Consider the following 19,665-nt stretch of genomic DNA (forward strand, 5'->3'; position numbering starts at 1 on the left):
AATATCTTCAGTGTACCTTTAACACGTTCCTTTATTTTTTAGTTTTTGAGTAGACAGTAGTGCAGTGGAGTATAGATTTTCTCTCCAGAATTTTCTAGCTTTTCGCTACTCTCGAGAGGTTATCATCCTTCTCTGTTATAATTCTAGTAACTTCTTTAATCCAAGAATATGTCACGCACTTATCAGTCAAATTCTTCACATAATAATTGTAACATTTTATCCTACAAATCATTATGTATTATACAACAAAAAGGTTTCAAAATTTGTATTAAAAAAATATGAGTAAAGTTAGTATCATGTTATTGGCATGTAGGAATAATCTACAAATAAACGAAAGCAGATAATTTAGATTACACATGATATAATAAAACAATCTTGACGGAGTTGCTTGATCTTGATTTGGATACTCAGCAAAATATATTTCTTTATATATATTAACCACTTAAAAAATTGATGTTACTTTAATAAGGATATGCTTAAGAAAGAATACAATTTGACGCTTTCAAATGTTTATTGACTTTGCGATACAAATTTTCATGTAGAGTAGTCACATTTACCTTCATATTTTTAACATTATTCCATTTGAACATATTTTGGGTTTATACTCTGGCCAAGAGATGCCGAGAAAAAATCGATATATCGATAATTGAAAAAATATCATATTTTTGACAGATATATCGATATTTTTTTAAGCCGATATTTTTCAAAAAATTAAATATATTCCTTTTATAATGAACCTTTTCAAACTGGCACTAATTATTAAATGTTTAGTGTATTTTGGTACTTGATTTTAAATGTTTAATATAATTTAGTACTTAATTGCTTACTGTACACCTCGTTACACTTTTTAGAACAAATACGCATTATAACGAGCTAATTTTGAGAAAAATATCGATATTTCGATATATCGGTATTTAAAAATTACCGAGATCAGTATGTCGATATTTTTTAAATATCGATATATCGAAATGTCGATATTTTTCTCTGTGGTCGACACTCCTACACCTTTCTAAGGGATACCCTGCATACCTTTCTAAACGAAGCGATGTCTCATTATTTTGCTTACTGTACACCTAGTTACACTTTTTAGAACAAATACGCATTATAACGAGCTAATTTTGACAAAAATATCGATATTTCTATATATCCGGATTTAAAAATTATCTATATGGGTATATCGATATATCGAAATATCGATATTTTACTCTGTGCTCGACATTCCTACACCTTTCTAAGGGATACCCTGTGTACCTTTCTAAACAAAACGATGTCTCATTATTTTGCTTACTGTAAACATAGTTACACTTTTTAGAACAAATACGCATTATAACGAGCTAATTTTGAGAAAAATATCGATATTTCTATATATCGGTATTTAAAAATTATCGATATAGGTATGTCGATATTTTTTAAATATCGATATATCGAAATGTCGATATTTTTTAAATATCGATATATCGAAATATCGATATTTTTCTCGGTGGTCGACACTCCTACACCTTTCTAAGAGATAGCCTGTGTACCTTTCTAAACAAACCGATGTCTCATTATTTTGCTTACTAAACACATAGTTACACTTTTTAATACACAAAAATGGTATCGAAAAGTTGGAGGATTGCTATAATCAGTGTATCACCCTTGAAATTAATTATGTTGAATAAAAAAAAAATTTGCCAAAAAAATGTGTTCTACCGTGGTAGGCCGGAGACTTTTCAATTGACTTGTTATGTGTAGTAATTTTTGTTGGCAATATGATCTATCACATCTACATATTCTTAATTTTATATGAATATTTGGCTTTGCCGTTAATGTTGATGCATGACCAGCATGTCAACTTGAATCGACCTCAGTGAAAGACCATTTGGTTTTAGCTGATCAATCTGGAATAAAAAAAGATAAAACGAGAGAGGTGTTTTCGATACCCGATATAAAGTAACATTCTTATGAAAATTTGTTCGACATAATATTATTATCTCTCAATACTCACCATCTTCTTAGGGTAACTTAAATAATAGGATAAATAAATCACCATCTAACCATTAATGTTACATAATATTTGGTTATCATAAAAAATATTTATATCCACGTATGTCCCACATATTTTGCGTATCGTCTTCTGGCTTTATTTTTATTGACGCGGAAGTTATGACTGAACACAATTCTTTGGTGTAGATTTTGAGTAGAATATAAATTTTAGAGATGTTTCGCGATGTCCAACATGTAGATGTCACTACTTTGAACTTATTGCTTGTTTTAATCGCGGTGCTAAAAGCCCCGAAGGCCTTTAATTGCTTAATTTCGTTTCTATGGTGCGTTTGTTTCTATTTCGAATGCAGAAGTAAAGAATGATGCTTTAAGCGTTTTTGTTTTAATGTTTTCCTGATTATGATTTAAAAAATATCGACATACCCATATCGATAATTTTTAAATACCGATATATCGAAATATCGATATTTTTCTCAAAATTAACTCGTTATAATGCGTATTTGTTCTAAAAAGTGTAAATATGTTTACAGTAAGCAAAATAATGAGACACCGTTTTGTTTAGAAAGGTACACAGGGTATCCCTTAGAAAGGTGTAGGAATGTCGAGCACAGAGAAAAATATCGATATTTCGATATATCGATATTTAAAAAATATCGACATACCCATATAGATAATTTTTAAATACGGATATATAGAAATATCGATATATTTCTCAAAATTAGCTCGTTATAATGCGTATTTGTTCTAAAAAGTGTAACTAGGTGTACAGTAAGCAAAATAATGAGACATCGCTTCGTTTAGAAAGGTATACAGGGTATCCCTTAGAAAGGTGTAGGAGTGTTGACCATCATCATTCTAAAAAGTGTAACTAGGTGTACAGTAAGCAAAATAATGAGACATCGCTTCGTTTAGAAAGGTATACAGGGTATCCCTTAGAAAGGTGTAGGAGTGTTGACCACATATATCGGTTGACAGTCCTACACCTTTCTAAGGGATACCCTGTGTAGCTTTCTAAACGAAACGATGTCTCATTATTTTGCTTACTGTACACCTACTTACATTTTTTAGAACAAATATGCACGCACTATAACGAGCCCATTTTTGATTAGAATTTAATCAGGAAAATATTAACGAAAACATTAAAACAAAAACGCTTAAAGCATCATTCTTTACTTCTGCGTTCGAAATAGAAACAAACGCACCATAGAAACGAAATTAAGCAATTAAAAGCCTTCGGGGCTTTTAGCACCGCGATTAAAACAAGCAATAAGTTCAAAGTAGTGACATCTACATGTTGGACTTCGCGAAACATCTCTAAAATTTATATTCTACTCAAAATCTACACCAAAGAATTGTGTTCAGTCATAACTTCCCGCGTCAATAAAAATAAAGCCAGAAGACGATACGCAAAATATGTGGGACAAACGTGGATATAAATATTTTTTATGATAACCAAATATTATGTAACATTAATGGTTAGATGGCGATTTATTTATCCTATTATTTAAGTTATCCTAAAGAAGATGGTGAGTATTGAGAGATAATAATATTATGTTGAACAAATTTTCATAAGAATGTTACTTTATATCGGGTATCGAAAACACCTCTCCCCTTTTACCTTTTTTTTTATTCCAGATTGATCAGCTAAAACCAAATGATCTTTCACTGAGGTCGATTCAAGTTGACATGCTGGTCATGCATCAACATTAACGGCAAAGCCAAATATTCATATAAAATTAAGAATATGTAGATGTGATTGTAGATGTAGATTGCCAACAAAAATTACTACACATAACAGGTCAAATGAAAAGTCTCCAGCCTACCATGGTAGAACACATTTTTTTGGCAAAATTATTTGTTTTATTCAACATAATTCCTTTCAAGGGTGATACACTGATTATAGCAACCCTCCAACTTTTCGATACCATTTTTGCAGTACGTTTTGTCCTTTGCTTCAAAATGGGTTTCACTTTCGGCAATCACCTCTTCATTCGACGAAAATTTCTTCCCAGCGAGCATTCTTTTGGGATCTGAAAACAGTAAATAATCGCTGGGGCCAGGCCTGGAGAATACGGCGGATGAGAAAGTAATTACAAACTCAATTCATGGATTTTTGACACGGTGCAATGTCTTGGTAAAGCAACACTTTCTTTTTCTTCAAATGCCGCCTTTTTTCGGCGGTTTCGTCGTTTAAATGGTCCAATAACACTTGTAATAGTCGCTGTTGATGGTCCTTCCTTTCTCAAGGTAGCCAATGAAAATTATTCCATGCGCATCTCAAAATACAAACGCCATAACCTTGCCAGCCGACTGTTCCGTTTCCCCGCGCTTTGGAGTGGGTTCATCGTGTGCAATCCACTCAAATGCCTGTCGATTGGACTTCGGAATGAAATGATGGAGCCATGTTTCATACATTGTCACATATCGATGCAAAAACTCGGGTTTATTACACTTGATAATCTGCAAACACTGCTCCGAATCATCAACTCGTCGTTGTTTTTGGTCAAAAGTAAGCTCGCGCGGTACCCAGTTTACACAGAGCTTTCTCATACCGAAATATTCGTGAATAATATGATGTACACGTTCAGTTGATATCATTAAAGTGTCTGCTATTTCATTCAGTTTGAATTTGTGGTCATTCAAAATTATTTTGCGGATATTTTAAATGTATTCATCGGTAACAACCTCTTTTGAGGGTCCATTGCGTTCACCGTCTTCGGTGCTCATTTCACCACGTCTAAACTTAGCATATCAATCCTTGATAGTTGATTTTCCTCTGGCAGTGCCGCGAAAACTCGGCATCAAGCCAAGTTTTTGCTTCAACTGTATTTTTTTCCTTCAAAAAACAATATTTTATCAACCGCAAAATTCTTTTTTGTTCATTTTTTCATAATAACAAAAGTTGCTTCACTTAAAATGCTATAATTCACAAACTAATGATCCCAGCTGTCAAATTTATACACGTATCTTTTGAGGGTTAGGGCTAACTAAGAAACATATGGATTTAATTCTGGTAGCGCCATCTATGTATCAGGCCGGAAACTTTTCAATTGACCTATTATAAAATTGGATTGGATACATTTGTAAGCTTACTGACTTTTCAGGCTTCACTTTTCAATAGGTGTCATTTCGTCGAAATGTCAATAAATATTTTCTTCAGAGCTTTGAAAATGCCTGAATGTGTACCAAGTAAATCGTTAGAAGAACCATTAGCTTAAAAGACATTGGAAGGGGTTGTTTGGTCATATGTGAAATGCTGTTTCAGTGGCAAAATTGGAAAAGTTTTTTTTTGCTTCGTATTGTTACTGGTTATGAGAAGTGGATCCATTACGATAATGCAAAGCGAAAAAATCATGACGACCTGCTGGTCATGCATCAACATTAACAACAAAGCCAAATATTCATAGCTCCAAGCCAATGTTCTGCATTTGATGGAATCAGCTTAATGCGGTATACTATGGGCTGCTAAAACCTATTAAAACATAAAATTGATGCGTTTAAGCTGAACACTCTGCGAAAAAACACAACAATGTTATTCCTCATGACAACGCTCGACCACATGTTACAAAACCAGTTAGAACATACTTGGAAACGTTAAAATGGAAAGTGCTACCCCTTCCGTCGTATTCTCCAGATCTTACTCCTTCTGATTACTACTTATTACAACATATGAATCGTTATTTGTCTGAGTAGCGCTTCACTTCTTATGAAGTCGCCAAAAAATTAATCGGTTCGGGGTACCCTCGTTCTTTCGAGATGGAATACGTAAATTGCCTGAAAGATGGGAAAAAGTGGTCAATAATTTAAAAGCAATACATTATTTTGTACCCATTTTTGCACAATAAAAAATAAAATTCAGATATATTCATATATTGAACTGATTCGTCGCTTAAGTGGCGTCGACTATAGAATTGTAGAAACGACTACCGAAGAGCAGCGTTTTCCACGACTCTTCTTAGGATTTTCGCCATATAAAGGTTGAAAGTGCGGATTGGAGGAGATTGTTTAATCTCTCTAATTTTATGAATGGCCTAGCGGGGACACAGCTTTGGCCTTCGTTTCAAAGAACCTATCTGTGCCCTGCCAAAGGCTTTGGTAGGATTTAAGGCCGCGCATAGCTTCCGATGCTTTCTGAAGAATTGGGTGATCAAGCTAGCATAGCGAGTACATTGGGATGAACTAACATTATTTCGAAGTACTTCACACAAGCACGTTGAATTATACACGTTATTGGTTCTAGAGAAATATCGCGTTGTATCACTTCATTTAAAATATAGTACGGAGCATCGACAACGGCATGCAACACTTTAATTTGGAACCGTTCTATGATGGATATATTAGACTTGCTGGCGTTTCCCCATAGTTGCATTTCATATGACCAAATAGGCTTGAGTATATAGTTATACAGTAATATCTTCTTATCTAATGATAACTTGGATTTGCGGCCGATAAGTCAATATATTTGGTAGAGTTTAATTTGTTTCCGTTTGGCGAGTACGTGCTTCTTCCGAGTTAGGCGTCGATCTAGGTGCATTACCAAGATATTTATCTCGCTCTGCTTGCGGGAGTTGACAATTATTGATATAGACTAGTGGGCATGTTCTTCTACGGAGCGTAAAAGTTATATGAGTGGATTTTATTGCGTTGGCTATTGTTTCCTCTTTAAAAGCTTTTTTAATTGAAGGATAGTGATACTACCTCAGCTCGATTGACGGCAAGCTTGCTGATGATTTTCACCAGTGAACTTAAGAAGAAGAGATGATAGAGTTGTTGATATTTGTATGTTGGTAGCCTCTGTGATAACTTCATCGCTATCTGCGCAGAAGTACCTGGGAGTGAATGAAAGGCATTCTATCTAGACCTCTCCTTAGGCCTCCTAATTTTGCAAGAAGCTCGCATATTTCTCAGATTTTAGAGAGCGATTGCCTAACCTTCAAAGAAAGATATATACCTCAGGGCATTTTATACACCTTGACAGAGTATCACGAACCAACTCGTGCCACCAACCGCTGGTTGCTGAGCTTATCTAAAGTCATCATGACAATCACTGTCATAATTTCAACAGTGATAGCATCTATGTATCTTATTACTTATTAACTTACGTAAATTTAGATAATGTTTTTACTTTATAAAGGTATTTATTGAGAAAAATATCAATCAAAATAGTTAATGGCACCTGGTATATTTGTAACCAACTTAATTTTGAAACCTCACTGACTGACTGGATTTACTTTTTGATATCTGTAATTTCATTAAAATGCGAACAAAATTTTTTTTCAGTGTTTCGAAAATGTCTGAATTTGTAACTTTTTTAATACAATTTGAAGAAAAAGGCGGCTGACGCTCGAATGAATGATATGTGAGGCTTAATGGCTATTAAATATATGATTTGTGTCGATACAAGAGCCAGTGCAGAGAAGAGGAAGAAGAGTTAGTAGAGGGCGCTGTAACTTGTATCGAGTCTGTATAAAATATCAGGGGTCTAAAGAAAGTTTCTCTTTTGTTCCAAGGCCATAAGTAGTGTATGAGCCCAGAACTATCGGTATGAATGTAAAAAAACTAGAAACACTTGATCTTGAGTTATCAGCAGGATAGAAGGAAACATTGTTATCAAGAGTTTAGAAAATCAATCGCATGTATAATTTACAAGGATCAGTGAAGTACTAGTAAACTAGTAACGTGGGGCCCCACGGAAATTATTAGTAGGATAAAGAAGCATTGTAATCAATGTAGTAATTAGTAAAGGAGAAGAGTATAGAAAATCAACCACGTGTAATTTGGGGAAACAGGGGGTCCAACAGAATTACAAGACCAGTGAAGCACTAGTAAACTAGAAACATGGGTCCGACAGAGCTACGGGTAGGATAAAAAGCTATTGAAACCAATGAAAAGTTTAGTTAGAAAGCATTAGAATTCGATATAAATATCAACTCAACACAACTGGATCTAAAGTGGAAGATAATCAAACTGACGTTCGATCATATTATAAACAGAACAATAGATCTAGATCTCTATATCAGGAAATCGGAGGATTTAATTACTGAAACAAGATAATGTACATTAAATTAAGCATTGTATGGACTGAGAAATTCACCTAAAGTTTGGAACACGAAATGAGGTAATGAACAAGCTCAGTTTTTACAAGATCAGAGTATTACTATTTCTTGTGCTTAAAAGATAATGTTCATCTCGTTATGATCGTCGATGACTCATTATTAAAGGACACGAAGAACAAATAGTGGATTTAATGGAAAGTCTTTATGAAGTATAAAAGAAGTAGAATGTTTTATTTAAATGGGAATAGAAAATACGGAAAATGTTTAAAGTTTTATCATTTAATGACTGCTGGAGGAAATATGAAACATAGCAACACCGATTGGAATTAATATTAATATCAGCATAACTGGAGAAATAATTTACAGTTATAATTTAAAGGGTACTATATAGAAGATTAAAAGTCAGTTTTATATAAGTTTTGTTAGGTACAAGACCACAGCTCAACAGATCAATTTGCTACGTCAATGGAAGTCAACTTAAATATGGATAACAGCGAAAAAATAATTAAAGTTGTACTACAAGCTATAGATAGATTAGAAATTATTTAGATAGAGCAATAAAAGGCGCATGGAAAACTGCAAAAAGGGTGGTAACTAATTGTTATGATACCTCGGGAATACCAGAAGACCACGGACTAATGTCTAATGAAGGCGGAAGTTGAAGGAGCAAGTGATTCATAACAATGACAACCAAGCTCCATTGGTTTCGACGTTTAAAAGTGGCAATTTTGACGACAAGACAAAGAGAGTTCTGGGCAGCTAAAAAAAAATTGGAGATGATAATTGGAAGGCATCACTCGATTAAACCATTAATGAGGATCGCTATCGACTACCATTGATGGATTTAAGACGACACTGCGCGAAAAGCGGCCGGAATACTGCACAAAATGCTATTCTTCAACATGGCAATATCGCGTTACAAATCCGGTAAAAATATACTCGGAAACATTGGAAAATAGTACCCTATCCGCCGTATTCTTCGGAACTTTCTCCTTTTGATTACTACATGTTCCGACATTTGAGTCGTGAACAGTCTGGACAGCGTCTCATCTTCTAATGAAGATACTAAAAAATGGACAAAAGACACATTGTTCTTTCGAGATGCAAACCCTAACTTGCTTAAAAAATAGGAAAAGTAGCTATAGATGGATAGAATTTACAATAAATAAAATATATTGTACCGATTTTTGTACTAACTAATTTATAAGTATTAATATATATCACTCAACAAAATACATGCAAGCACCTTATACTAAGAAAAATATAATATTTTATACACATATGACGATATTAACATCAAAGTTATATTTTATGTGGATTCACTTTTTTTGTAAAAAAAAACAGTGAAACAGATAATTAAATTTTCAACGAAGAGAAAAAACCTCATCTCCATAAAATATTCATAATAAAGGTAACTTTTCCTACGATGTAAATATCGTTTAAATTTCCATCATCAAAACCTACAAAAGCATCAAATAAAACACTTTTTGTTATTATGAAAACTCTTTAATTATGATCCGACGTTACACGAAGGATATATAATATTGGCCAGAAGTTATATAAACATTATTTCAGATAAAAAAATAAACACATTTTATTCCTTCACAAATGACTACTAGACGGTTTCTTTTTGCTCTTTTTCAGTTTTTGACCTTCTTTCGTCTTAAGAGCGATTTTCTTCGATATTTTCTTGGTCTTCGGGCGGTTATTTTCTCGCGTGGACACAGATTTCTTGTCTGATGTTTCAGTCGTCGGTTTTTTGCTCTTTATTCTTTTCGCTATCTCTCTAAACTTTGTCCTAAATAAATAATTATTTTATTATAAACAGTTAGTTAATTCGAATGGTTTTTAAAGTGATAGAATTTCTCAATAAAGCAACTACCAGGTGATGTTTACGATGGTAATATGATAGGACTAAATCTACCAGTGATAACATCAAAAAGTTTGAAACATTTCTCACAGTATATAAAAATTACCATAAGAAAACTTCTGAAAGACATATATTGTGATATATTGAAAGTGTTGACGACATATATCTGTAAAAAAGAAGTTCTTTATTTAAGAGTTCAGTTAAAAGTTGTTGTTGAATCTGAGAATTAATCGTCATAAACATCTAAAAGAAAATTGATTTCTTTGATAAAAAAAAATCTGTAAACAGACCCAAAAAGGGCATGACATGGGCGTTGTTTGACAAAAGATTAACAGTATCCGAGGACAAAACAATTGCGAAGAATCCTATGGGATAAAAAACAACGTATTGGTTGAAATGTAGATCGTAACAAATGACTATAACAAACAGTAAGAGTAACTACAGTCCCTTAGTTTTTATCAGCAAATGTGAAAAATTATACATTATTATGTAAAGACTCCAAAACAAGGTACTGCGAGGTATTTTTGATGCTCCATGGTGCATTCGTAATGACCTGGACCGAATCTTCGATGAACATACACTCCATCACCACATCATTGTTAAGTTTCTCCACCTCCTAGATAATGATGACTTAGAAGATTAAAGTTAGTAAAACCATTTGATCCAGTCTAGTGAAGTTATTAGTAAAACTCAGGGAACATTAAAAACAGTGACAAAGATTTTCAAGTCCAAAATGTCTATCGTAGAATAAGTACCCTGTAATTTTAAAACCGCATGAAATTAATAAAATTAAATAGCTTATTAGTGTTAATTTATTAGATTGCTATAATAAATAAAAATAAAAAATTGGGAAGGACAATTGTCGAAAATGTAGATAAACTCATGGAAACCGATATTATATGAGCGCTGTTTCTATTGCCCAGGAGTTAACCATTGCACATTGAGGCCAAAAAATTGGATGTTCGAATAACACCAGATAAACAATATAACAAGATAAACAACAAACAAATCATAGACTCTGGAATCTAAAATTTTGTACAGAAAGTGGATCCATTTTCAAAATGGATGAAAACTGCAAAGAAAAATTCATGAGTTATGACAACGTCAAAGACCCGAGGTTGAAGTTCGTTGAGCCCATTCAAATAATGACCATGAAGGGCTTCTCTTAGTTCGAACCTGCACTGTAAACAATTAGACCTCCTGAAAGAAACAATTATCCAGAAGCAAGCAACTTTCACCACTAGGACATCAATTATGTTGCACCAAGACAACGTTACGCCAGTTATATCTGCAGCGACCCGTCAGAACCTCTAAAACTTTAGATAGGAGATACCACATGTTGCTATACATGGCTAATTATATTGCTCATGAAAAATTCGACTGAAGAGGAAGGCTTCTGAAAAGCGACTGCCCCAGCTTCTTAACAATAGGCACATGCTTTTAAATGGCAACAAGGTGCTAAACAAAACTGTGCCTCAATTGTATACAAAAATAATTAATTATTTTTACTTCATCTATTACAATAATTTTAACATATACCACAAGTCAAATGTCATTATTTGGGAAACCAAAAATATATATTTAGCTTCGAAATGTAATTTAAACGAATCTCGTTTCAATTAAGAGTTCTATCACTTAAAAATATCCTTATATATAGCAAATATTAAATAACTTACTTTTTACTGCCCTTAATTCGATAATACAAAGGCACGGTGGTGATCTCGTCTCTTTCTGGCGCCTGCTTTGCCAGTTTCTTCACTTTAGACTTAGGTTGCTTCTTCAGCTTTAGCATATAATCGGGTACCTCATATCCAGATGACCGGACCACGTGAGCAATGCTAATTAAAACAACAAAATGATTTATTACAGTAATGTAAGAACTTAAATGTTTAAAAACTACAGCTATGAAAGATTTAGACAAACACATGATAGTGAATATTGGGTTATTCCATGACTGTCAGTGTATATGTTGCAATTAATACATTTTAGATTTAACGTCCGTAGCTTTCTATTTGTAAATGATCTAATATTCTTCTTGTTTGTCTTACGCACTCCTGGTAACACAAATAAAAAAGGCTTGCTTCTTTAAGTGCTATTCGAAATATGCAGATAAAATATATGAATAATGATTTTTGCATTTTGGAAGTAATGGTTTGTAATACAGCTAGTAAAAAGTGAATTGGTGAGCCGAAAAGTTTGAAGGTGAGTAGAAACTGAATCAAATTATATTGATTTCCAAAATAGAAGAAAGCTAAATTGAAAAAAACTAGTACAATATATATATATATATATATATATATATATATATATATATATATATATATATATATATATATATATATATATATATATATATATATATATATATATATATATATATATCGCTATAGATTTTAAAGAAATTACTCCGGAAGGAAAACGAGTAAACCAATTCTGACACTGACGTTCATTTAAGCACTCTATAATATGAATACCTATTAGTGGAGATACGCGGCTTTTAAGCACTCTAATAGAAAAAATTCGAAATTACATTTTGGATAACTTTATATCAATATTTTTAAAACAAAAATGAACCGATGTTATTACCCTGGGATCAATTAGTCCAAATTCCATCGAAAATGTCCATATTCGCTCTGCCAAAACAAAATTATGAATTCCACAGATGAAAACGGGAAACCCGAGCGATTTACTACCACGAAATACCTGCGGTAAGGTAAGTGCAGAATGTAAGGTTAAATTTTTTAATTAAAATATCCAAACATTAATTATGTTTATAGTGGGAATGTTATCTGCCAACTTTGTTACAAAACATTTTCAACATCAAATAGAAATCAACATATGCCATAATTTCACCCCGAATGTTGTTCAAATAAAAAAATGCAAAGGTTATGACAGAAATAATATATAATAGAAAACCCAAGAAAGCCATATTAGAGTAACAGAAGAAATTAGATAGGATTTGCAGAATGCAAGAATATTGGAGAATGATAATTTGAAAGGATCAAATTTACTAACAAGAGTTAATCTGAATCGAGTAAACTAAATATATAACATTAACCTTCAACGATACCCCAATAGCTACTACTCTGAAGGTGGGAGAGTGAAACACACAAGGACAAAATAATATATTTTTATACATGAGCATAGGTAAATAAGTTATTGCTTTGTAAAAATAATGGTATTGACTGGATACTTTATTCAGGTGAAAAGTAAGATGAAGATATGATTTCTCGAGTTTATGTGAATAATAATAGATAATATCAAGCCTGTATGTAGATATGGTGCATGGCCTTTCTGTAAAAATATTTCAATATGATTTCTATCTAGTTAAATATGGTGATTTCCACAAGACTTTTGAACGGTAGTATTTAATTTAAATTATTTATATTGCCCAAAAAAATTGTCCCCGGCCTACCATAGTAAAAAATGTGTTTATTTTTTTGGCAAAACTAGTTTTTTTTCATTCAACATAATTCCCTTCAAGGGTGATACACTGATTATAGCGACCCTCCAACTTATCGATATCATTTTTGTAATACGATTTGTCCTTTACTTCAAAATAGGCCTGTTTCGGCGATCACCTCTTCATTTGACGACAAATGCTTCACAGCAAATATTCTTTTGAGATCTGATAAGAAGAAATAGTCGCTGGGGCCAGATCTGGAGAATACGGTGGATGAGAAAGCAATTGCAAGCCCAATTCATGGATTTTTGCCATCGTTTTCACGGACTTGCGACACGGTGCGTAGTCTTGGTGAAGCAGCACTTCTTCAAATGCGGCCGTTTTTCGGCGATTTCGTCCTTCAAACGGTCCATTAACGCTATGTAATAGTCGCCGTTGATGGTCCTTTCTTTTCCAAGGTAGTCAATGAAAATTATTCAATGCGCATCCCAAAATACAGACGCCATAATCTTGGCAGCCGACTGTTGCGTTTTCCCACGCTTTGGAGCGGGTTCATCGTGTGCAATCTACTCGGATGACTGTCGATTGGACTTTGGAGTTAAATGATCGAGCCATGTTTCATCCATTGTCACACATCGACGCAAAAACTCGGGTTTATTTTGCTTGATCATCTTCATGATCACTACTCAGAATCATCAACTCGTCGTTGTTTTTGATCAAAAGTGAGCTCACGCGGCACCCACTTTGCACAGAGCTTTCTCATACCCAAATATTCGTGAACGATATAATGTACACGTTCAGTTGATATCTTTAGAATGTCTGCTATTTCATTCAATTTCAATTTACGTCATTCAAAATCATTTTGTGGATTTTTGAAATGTTTTCGTCGGTAACAACATCTTTTGGGAGTCCACTGCGTTCACCGTCTTCGGTGCTCATTTCACCATGTCTAAACTTAGCATACCAATCTCTTGATGGTTGATTTTCCTGGGGCAGTGTCCGGAAACTCGGCATCAAACCAAGCTTCAACTGTTTTTTTTTCCTTCAATAAGCAATATTTTATCAAAATGCGAAATTCCTTTTTATACATTTGTTTTCACAATAACAAAAGTTGCTTCACTCAAAATGCTATAATTCACAAACTAATGATCCGACAGTTGTCACATTTATACACATATCTTTTGAGAGTTAGTGCTAACTAAAAAACATATGGATTTAATTCTAGTAGCACCATTTATGTGTCAGGCCGGGGACTTTTAAATTGACCTGTTATTGCGTTTCGTTTTAGCAGCGACTTATAAAGAGAACTCACTTTTAGCCTCACACCTACTTCAAAAACTAGCTTCACTGAATAAGTATTACTGGAGATACGCAGCTTTTAAGCCATCTATTAGAAAAAATTAGAAATTACATTTAAATATCTTTATCCGAACCTCTTCTAAAACAAAAATGAACCGATGTTATTACACTGAGATCGATTAGTCGAAATAATCTCGTCGAAAATTTACATATTAACTTTGCTAAAACAAAATTATGAATTCCGCAGATGAAAACGGGAAACCCGGACGATTTAAGACCACGGAAAGATATCTGCGACCGGTCTTATCCCGAAATCCATCGATTAATAAGGACCTTTTTTCGGGGAGCCTTCTTGATATTTCCAAAACTGAGCGGAATATTTTATTGGAGCCGGAGCAGCGCTGATGAGGACTATAGAAGGAATGCATTTCGTCGAAAGTTCATTTTAAATTCAAACGCCATATTTCGACAAGAGGGGTTGGTTAAATTAACCTCTCGAGAGTCTTGCCTGCCGCGTATAAGTTGCAATCTAATTATCCGACGAAAGGTTCGAGTTTAATTAAGAGTTCCGTGGAGAATGTTTGTAATTGTGGATAAAACTACTGCCGGATTTAACTAGTAAATTTATACGCATATTTGGGATGCAAATCGAGCTTGACAAATCAACTCTGCTGTATGTTGGTGATTGTGTAAAAGCGAGTTTTATTTGTTTATATTTTCTTAATATTTTGTTCTTAAAAAAAGATAAAGATATTCAAGAAAATCATAAATCGTTCCGAATATTTATGACATTTACAGGTTCAACTAGTAATTCGATACTCTAGAACTTTTTTTAAATTTTGGGGCAAAAGGTTTCAATGATAATATGAAGTTAACTAGATGGGATTGCCACTTCTTTCTATTTGTAGCTACCTTGGGGCATGTCGAATTTTACATCGTGGAATAACGATCTACAAAATACTCAGAAATATAATCCCAGATGTTGAACACGGGCGGGGCGCCAGCAGCGCCAACTGGAACACGATAACGAATAGCTGGCAACCCCGAGACGTTTATCTGCGAGATTATTGAAGGGTACTTTGATTCATTTCCAACCATCGTTTGGTTTAGACGTGCCACCATCGACTGCCCAAAACTCGTCAACAGGTAAACCCAGCTCCGATCCTCTTTTTTTTATACAAAATTTTCAATATTTTTAATTATATTCTTTTTCCCTTTTACTTTTGTTCCTTGAACATTAAATTGTTTCAAACATTTATTCCTCATTAAATTTTGTTTTAGTGCTGGAACAATGAACCTTAAATTTCATTTCATTATTTGTATTTCATTTTTTTAAACAAGTTTTTGTCCAAATTTTATTTCTATTGCAATCTTTTGAACTCTTAGAGATTTTGTCATCACTATTCAATCATCAGCGTCTCGACTAAACATTTCTTTCGACGCTAGGTTTAAATCATAATGTCTTCCTTCGCTCGCCGTCTCAGTCCTACTGGCAGACATTTTGATTTGAAAGGCTTTGGGCAGCTTCGTTCGGATACCCTCGTTATTTGTTTTTTTTTTAATTACCGTAACGTATGTGACTACGGATTAGTCACAGAGCAGCTCCAGAAGCTAGGTACGGATTGCAGTCACCGTAGACTCGTCATGTCTTCGCCGAGTTACCAAAATTGCCAACGTATCGTCGTCGAAGAAAATAAGCTACCACGTCATCAAACCATCAAACCTCTCCACAGCGTCGATTACGGGAGCCCTGATCGAAAAGTAGCTTGTTTTCAACGTCATTCATAGACTACGTTCAAGCAACGATGAAGCAGCGGTATCTATAGGACCGAAAGATATCAACAGCTAGCTAGCGCACAACCACCGTACCGTACATTTCGTATCATATACAAATGTTTTAAAACTCTTTCTACGAAGCATATTTCGCATATCAGTATTTTGTATTTGATATTTTTGTCATATATTTTTTGTATTTTTGTTTGTTTAAAATTGTATGTAAAATTCTGACAAGGGAGTATTTTAGCGACCTTGAGGCATGTCGAATTTTACATCATTGAATAACGGTCTACAAAATACCCTATAAAATATAATAATTTAGACGTGCCACCATCGGCTGGCCAAAACTCGTCAACAGGTAATCCCAGCGTCGATCCTTTTTTTATCACTTGTATTTTCACATTTTTATATTATTTCAATAAATAACGGTCATATAATGTAAACACCACTGTTTCACTTCGATCTACCTCCATTCACCGAGCCGTCTAACGTACTCCAAATATTTATGGAATTCGCCGCCGTTGCGGGTACTCAGTACGGAGACAATTATCATGAGTAGCAATATTGCTGATACTTTTCACGAGCCGTTATACGTTAGAACTTCAAACTTCATTTGTAAGGACACAAGGTTTAGAGTCACTATCTATCTCTTGTCGATTTTACTATTTTTTGTATTATCCAACCTTCAAAGTTTCAAGTTTCATCAAATGATGAGTTTGTTCACAGAGTATTCCAGTTTTCTCTCTTTAATTTCATTCTGTTCTGTTTATTGAATTTACTATCTTTTATTTTATCTTTATCTATCAGGCATATACATTAGTTTTAAAGTACGTTTGATTAATTTGAAGCTTTATAGTGAAAAATCGGTATGATGTATTTAATTCAAAGTACTGTCGATCGACAGACGCTACTGTTTACCTTCTTTACGACAATTTAGGGGTTCTAGCAGACTTTCCATCTCCATCAAATGCTTATTTTACAAGATGTTAAATCAGCCCGTACTCTTCTGCGGATCTAATGTCTACTTCAAGTTTGTTACACCCAACCAGAATCGAACGCATCAAATGCACTCGATAGCGATCCCCTTTGATAGTTTCATTAATTTTATCAGCTCATAATATACATATATACAGAGCATTAGCTTGGAACTATGGATATTCGGCAATGAAAAAATATTGTGTTCACACTTCCACGAAATGATACATGATTATAATTAGTTACAAATGTACCCGACGGGATTTAGTGCACAGTAAGACCAGTATATTGACTGTTGTAAATCATTTAAAATGTATATGCCTTATATTTTAATATCTATTTAATTCTATTTTATTATTTATTTTTATCTTTTCTATAATTATTTAATCACTTTGAATTAGAAATAATATCTATCTCTTCTTGTTACTGTATAAGATTGTTATTTACCATCATGGTTATTCCGTCAGAGTTATTGACTACTATTTCTAAGATTAAGATTAACGATTATGGTTATTCCATCATTAGTATATACCATCATTTGTACTCTCTGCTATTGATATCATCAATATCATCATTTATCAGTATTTCATTTTAGTATAATTATTTGTCAGTACTATGGTAAGTCAGCATAATTAATTATATGTGCCATTTATTAGCTTCAAGTAATATTAACTGTCAATATCACTACCATTTATCCACGGTATTTTGTTTTTTAATATTGTTAATGCTGCTTTTTGTAAATTGACCACAGTCAATTCTGCTTCCATATCCAAGAGTTCGATTATTTTCTTCCACATCTATCTTAAATACATTCTAATCTGTCCGTTTGTTTGTTAGGGTTAGTAATAATAAATAAGAAGAGATAAATGATAAAAGTGAACATTTAATGAAGTGATTTTCTACATTTTATTTATATAGTTATCTTGAGAAATACTTGTTGGACACTAGCCGAATAGAGTATTCCTATAATTACTTAGAGAATAGCTCAAAAATGTTTCGTGCTCTCATGAATAAGGAGATAAAAAATAATGGAGAAAGTTTATGGAACTTATTGCTAGTGATGATCGGAAGGTACCCTATAGTATTTCCTGAGCGCCTAGTTTTGGATGACCTCAAGAACCTTGAGGTATTAGAGGCAACGTTGTATAGAAAACAGCCATAGTCCATTTTTGGAAGGATGATCGATAGGTATATTTTCATTATAGTTTCCTGGTTAACACCTGTGTGATGATGGGATAGCAATCACATGCCCGTTCTTTAGTTGGGTAATATGGTGCTTCCAGATGAAGCCATAATCAAATATGACTCTCAGGCATTTAAATCGATCAACCGAAGATTGGAGGAGAATTGTTAATTGTTAACACTGATATAATGGACACGAGAGCAACTGTGTAATGGATTATTGAGGACTTTGGAAAGGGGATGCGGAACTCAACGGAAGAAGACAATACAGACAATCTATTCACAGCAATAGAAGTCTTCCTCTTAAGTTGATGGACTTAACTGCACAGTAGACCAGTATATCGCCCGTAAAGAGTCTCGTATCAACATATACAGTAATTGAGTTCATAGTTATTAAAAAATAGTGTTGGACTCAAGACGCCTTGAGGGACTGATTAAAGGATAGGTAGAGGAGAGTTTTCCGAACAGACTTAGAAGGATCTGTTCTGAAAAATATTACCTTCATATCCAATATAATAAATAATGAAGCATACTGAACATGATCAACTGTCTATTGCATTAAATATTAAATTGATCAAAAGCATTTTCTAAATCCGGCGCTGTGAGATGTTATTTAGTTGTAAATGCCTCTCGTGGTGGAGGAGGAAGTGGAGGAACAGAGTCGCAGGACGTCTGTCGAAATGTTGTCAAGACATTAATATTTTAAAAGCCAAACGCAGATGGAATACTACTATAACATGTAACACCGGAAGTATCAAAAACAACATATATACGTAGCTTCCAAAGATAACAACAATCGTAGAAGATTCTTTTATGGGCTATTCTTTTTTATCCCTGAAAACCATGATGGCGTTGGCATCAATAAATTCACAGCTTGTTGGAATAAGTGAATCGAAATAAGAGAAATTATATCGAAACATGAGGCCATTTTCTTCGACTATAAATATTCTTTTCATTTGAGTTTCGCGAAATAAACACCCTAATAGAATTCCAAACAAATATTTAGTATATCGACGCGGCGTGAAAACGAACAGAGACGATTTGCATGACTCAGCTCTGGAAAATAAATGAACATCGAACAGGGAAACATTGCGAGATCGCAGAAACTGGAACAGTAT

At 33.7% G+C, this 19,665-nt stretch overlaps 1 protein-coding gene across 2 annotated transcripts in view; it reads right to left on the bottom strand.

Moving 5' to 3' along the window:
- Window positions 1-9,526: 9,526 nt before the first annotated feature.
- ais (DExD-box helicase 52) overlaps window positions 9,527-19,665 on the bottom strand; it is a 28,548-nt gene continuing 18,409 nt past the window's right edge. For both annotated transcript variants that reach the window (XM_076407981.1, XM_076407980.1), the window contains exons 9-10: window positions 11,589-11,750; window positions 9,527-9,840 (exon numbers count right to left, since the gene is read on the bottom strand). In XM_076407981.1, coding sequence (XP_076264096.1) covers window positions 9,645-9,840; window positions 11,589-11,750 — 358 coding nt within the window. In that variant the 3' untranslated portion in view covers window positions 9,527-9,644. The remainder of the gene's footprint in view (window positions 9,841-11,588; window positions 11,751-19,665) is intronic.

The sequence above is a fragment of the Rhynchophorus ferrugineus genome, unplaced genomic scaffold (assembly GCF_030347505.1).
Source record: "Rhynchophorus ferrugineus isolate W39M unplaced genomic scaffold, kcgeb_rfMv2 rfM6, whole genome shotgun sequence".
NCBI classification, from domain to species: domain Eukaryota; kingdom Metazoa; phylum Arthropoda; class Insecta; order Coleoptera; family Curculionidae; genus Rhynchophorus; species Rhynchophorus ferrugineus.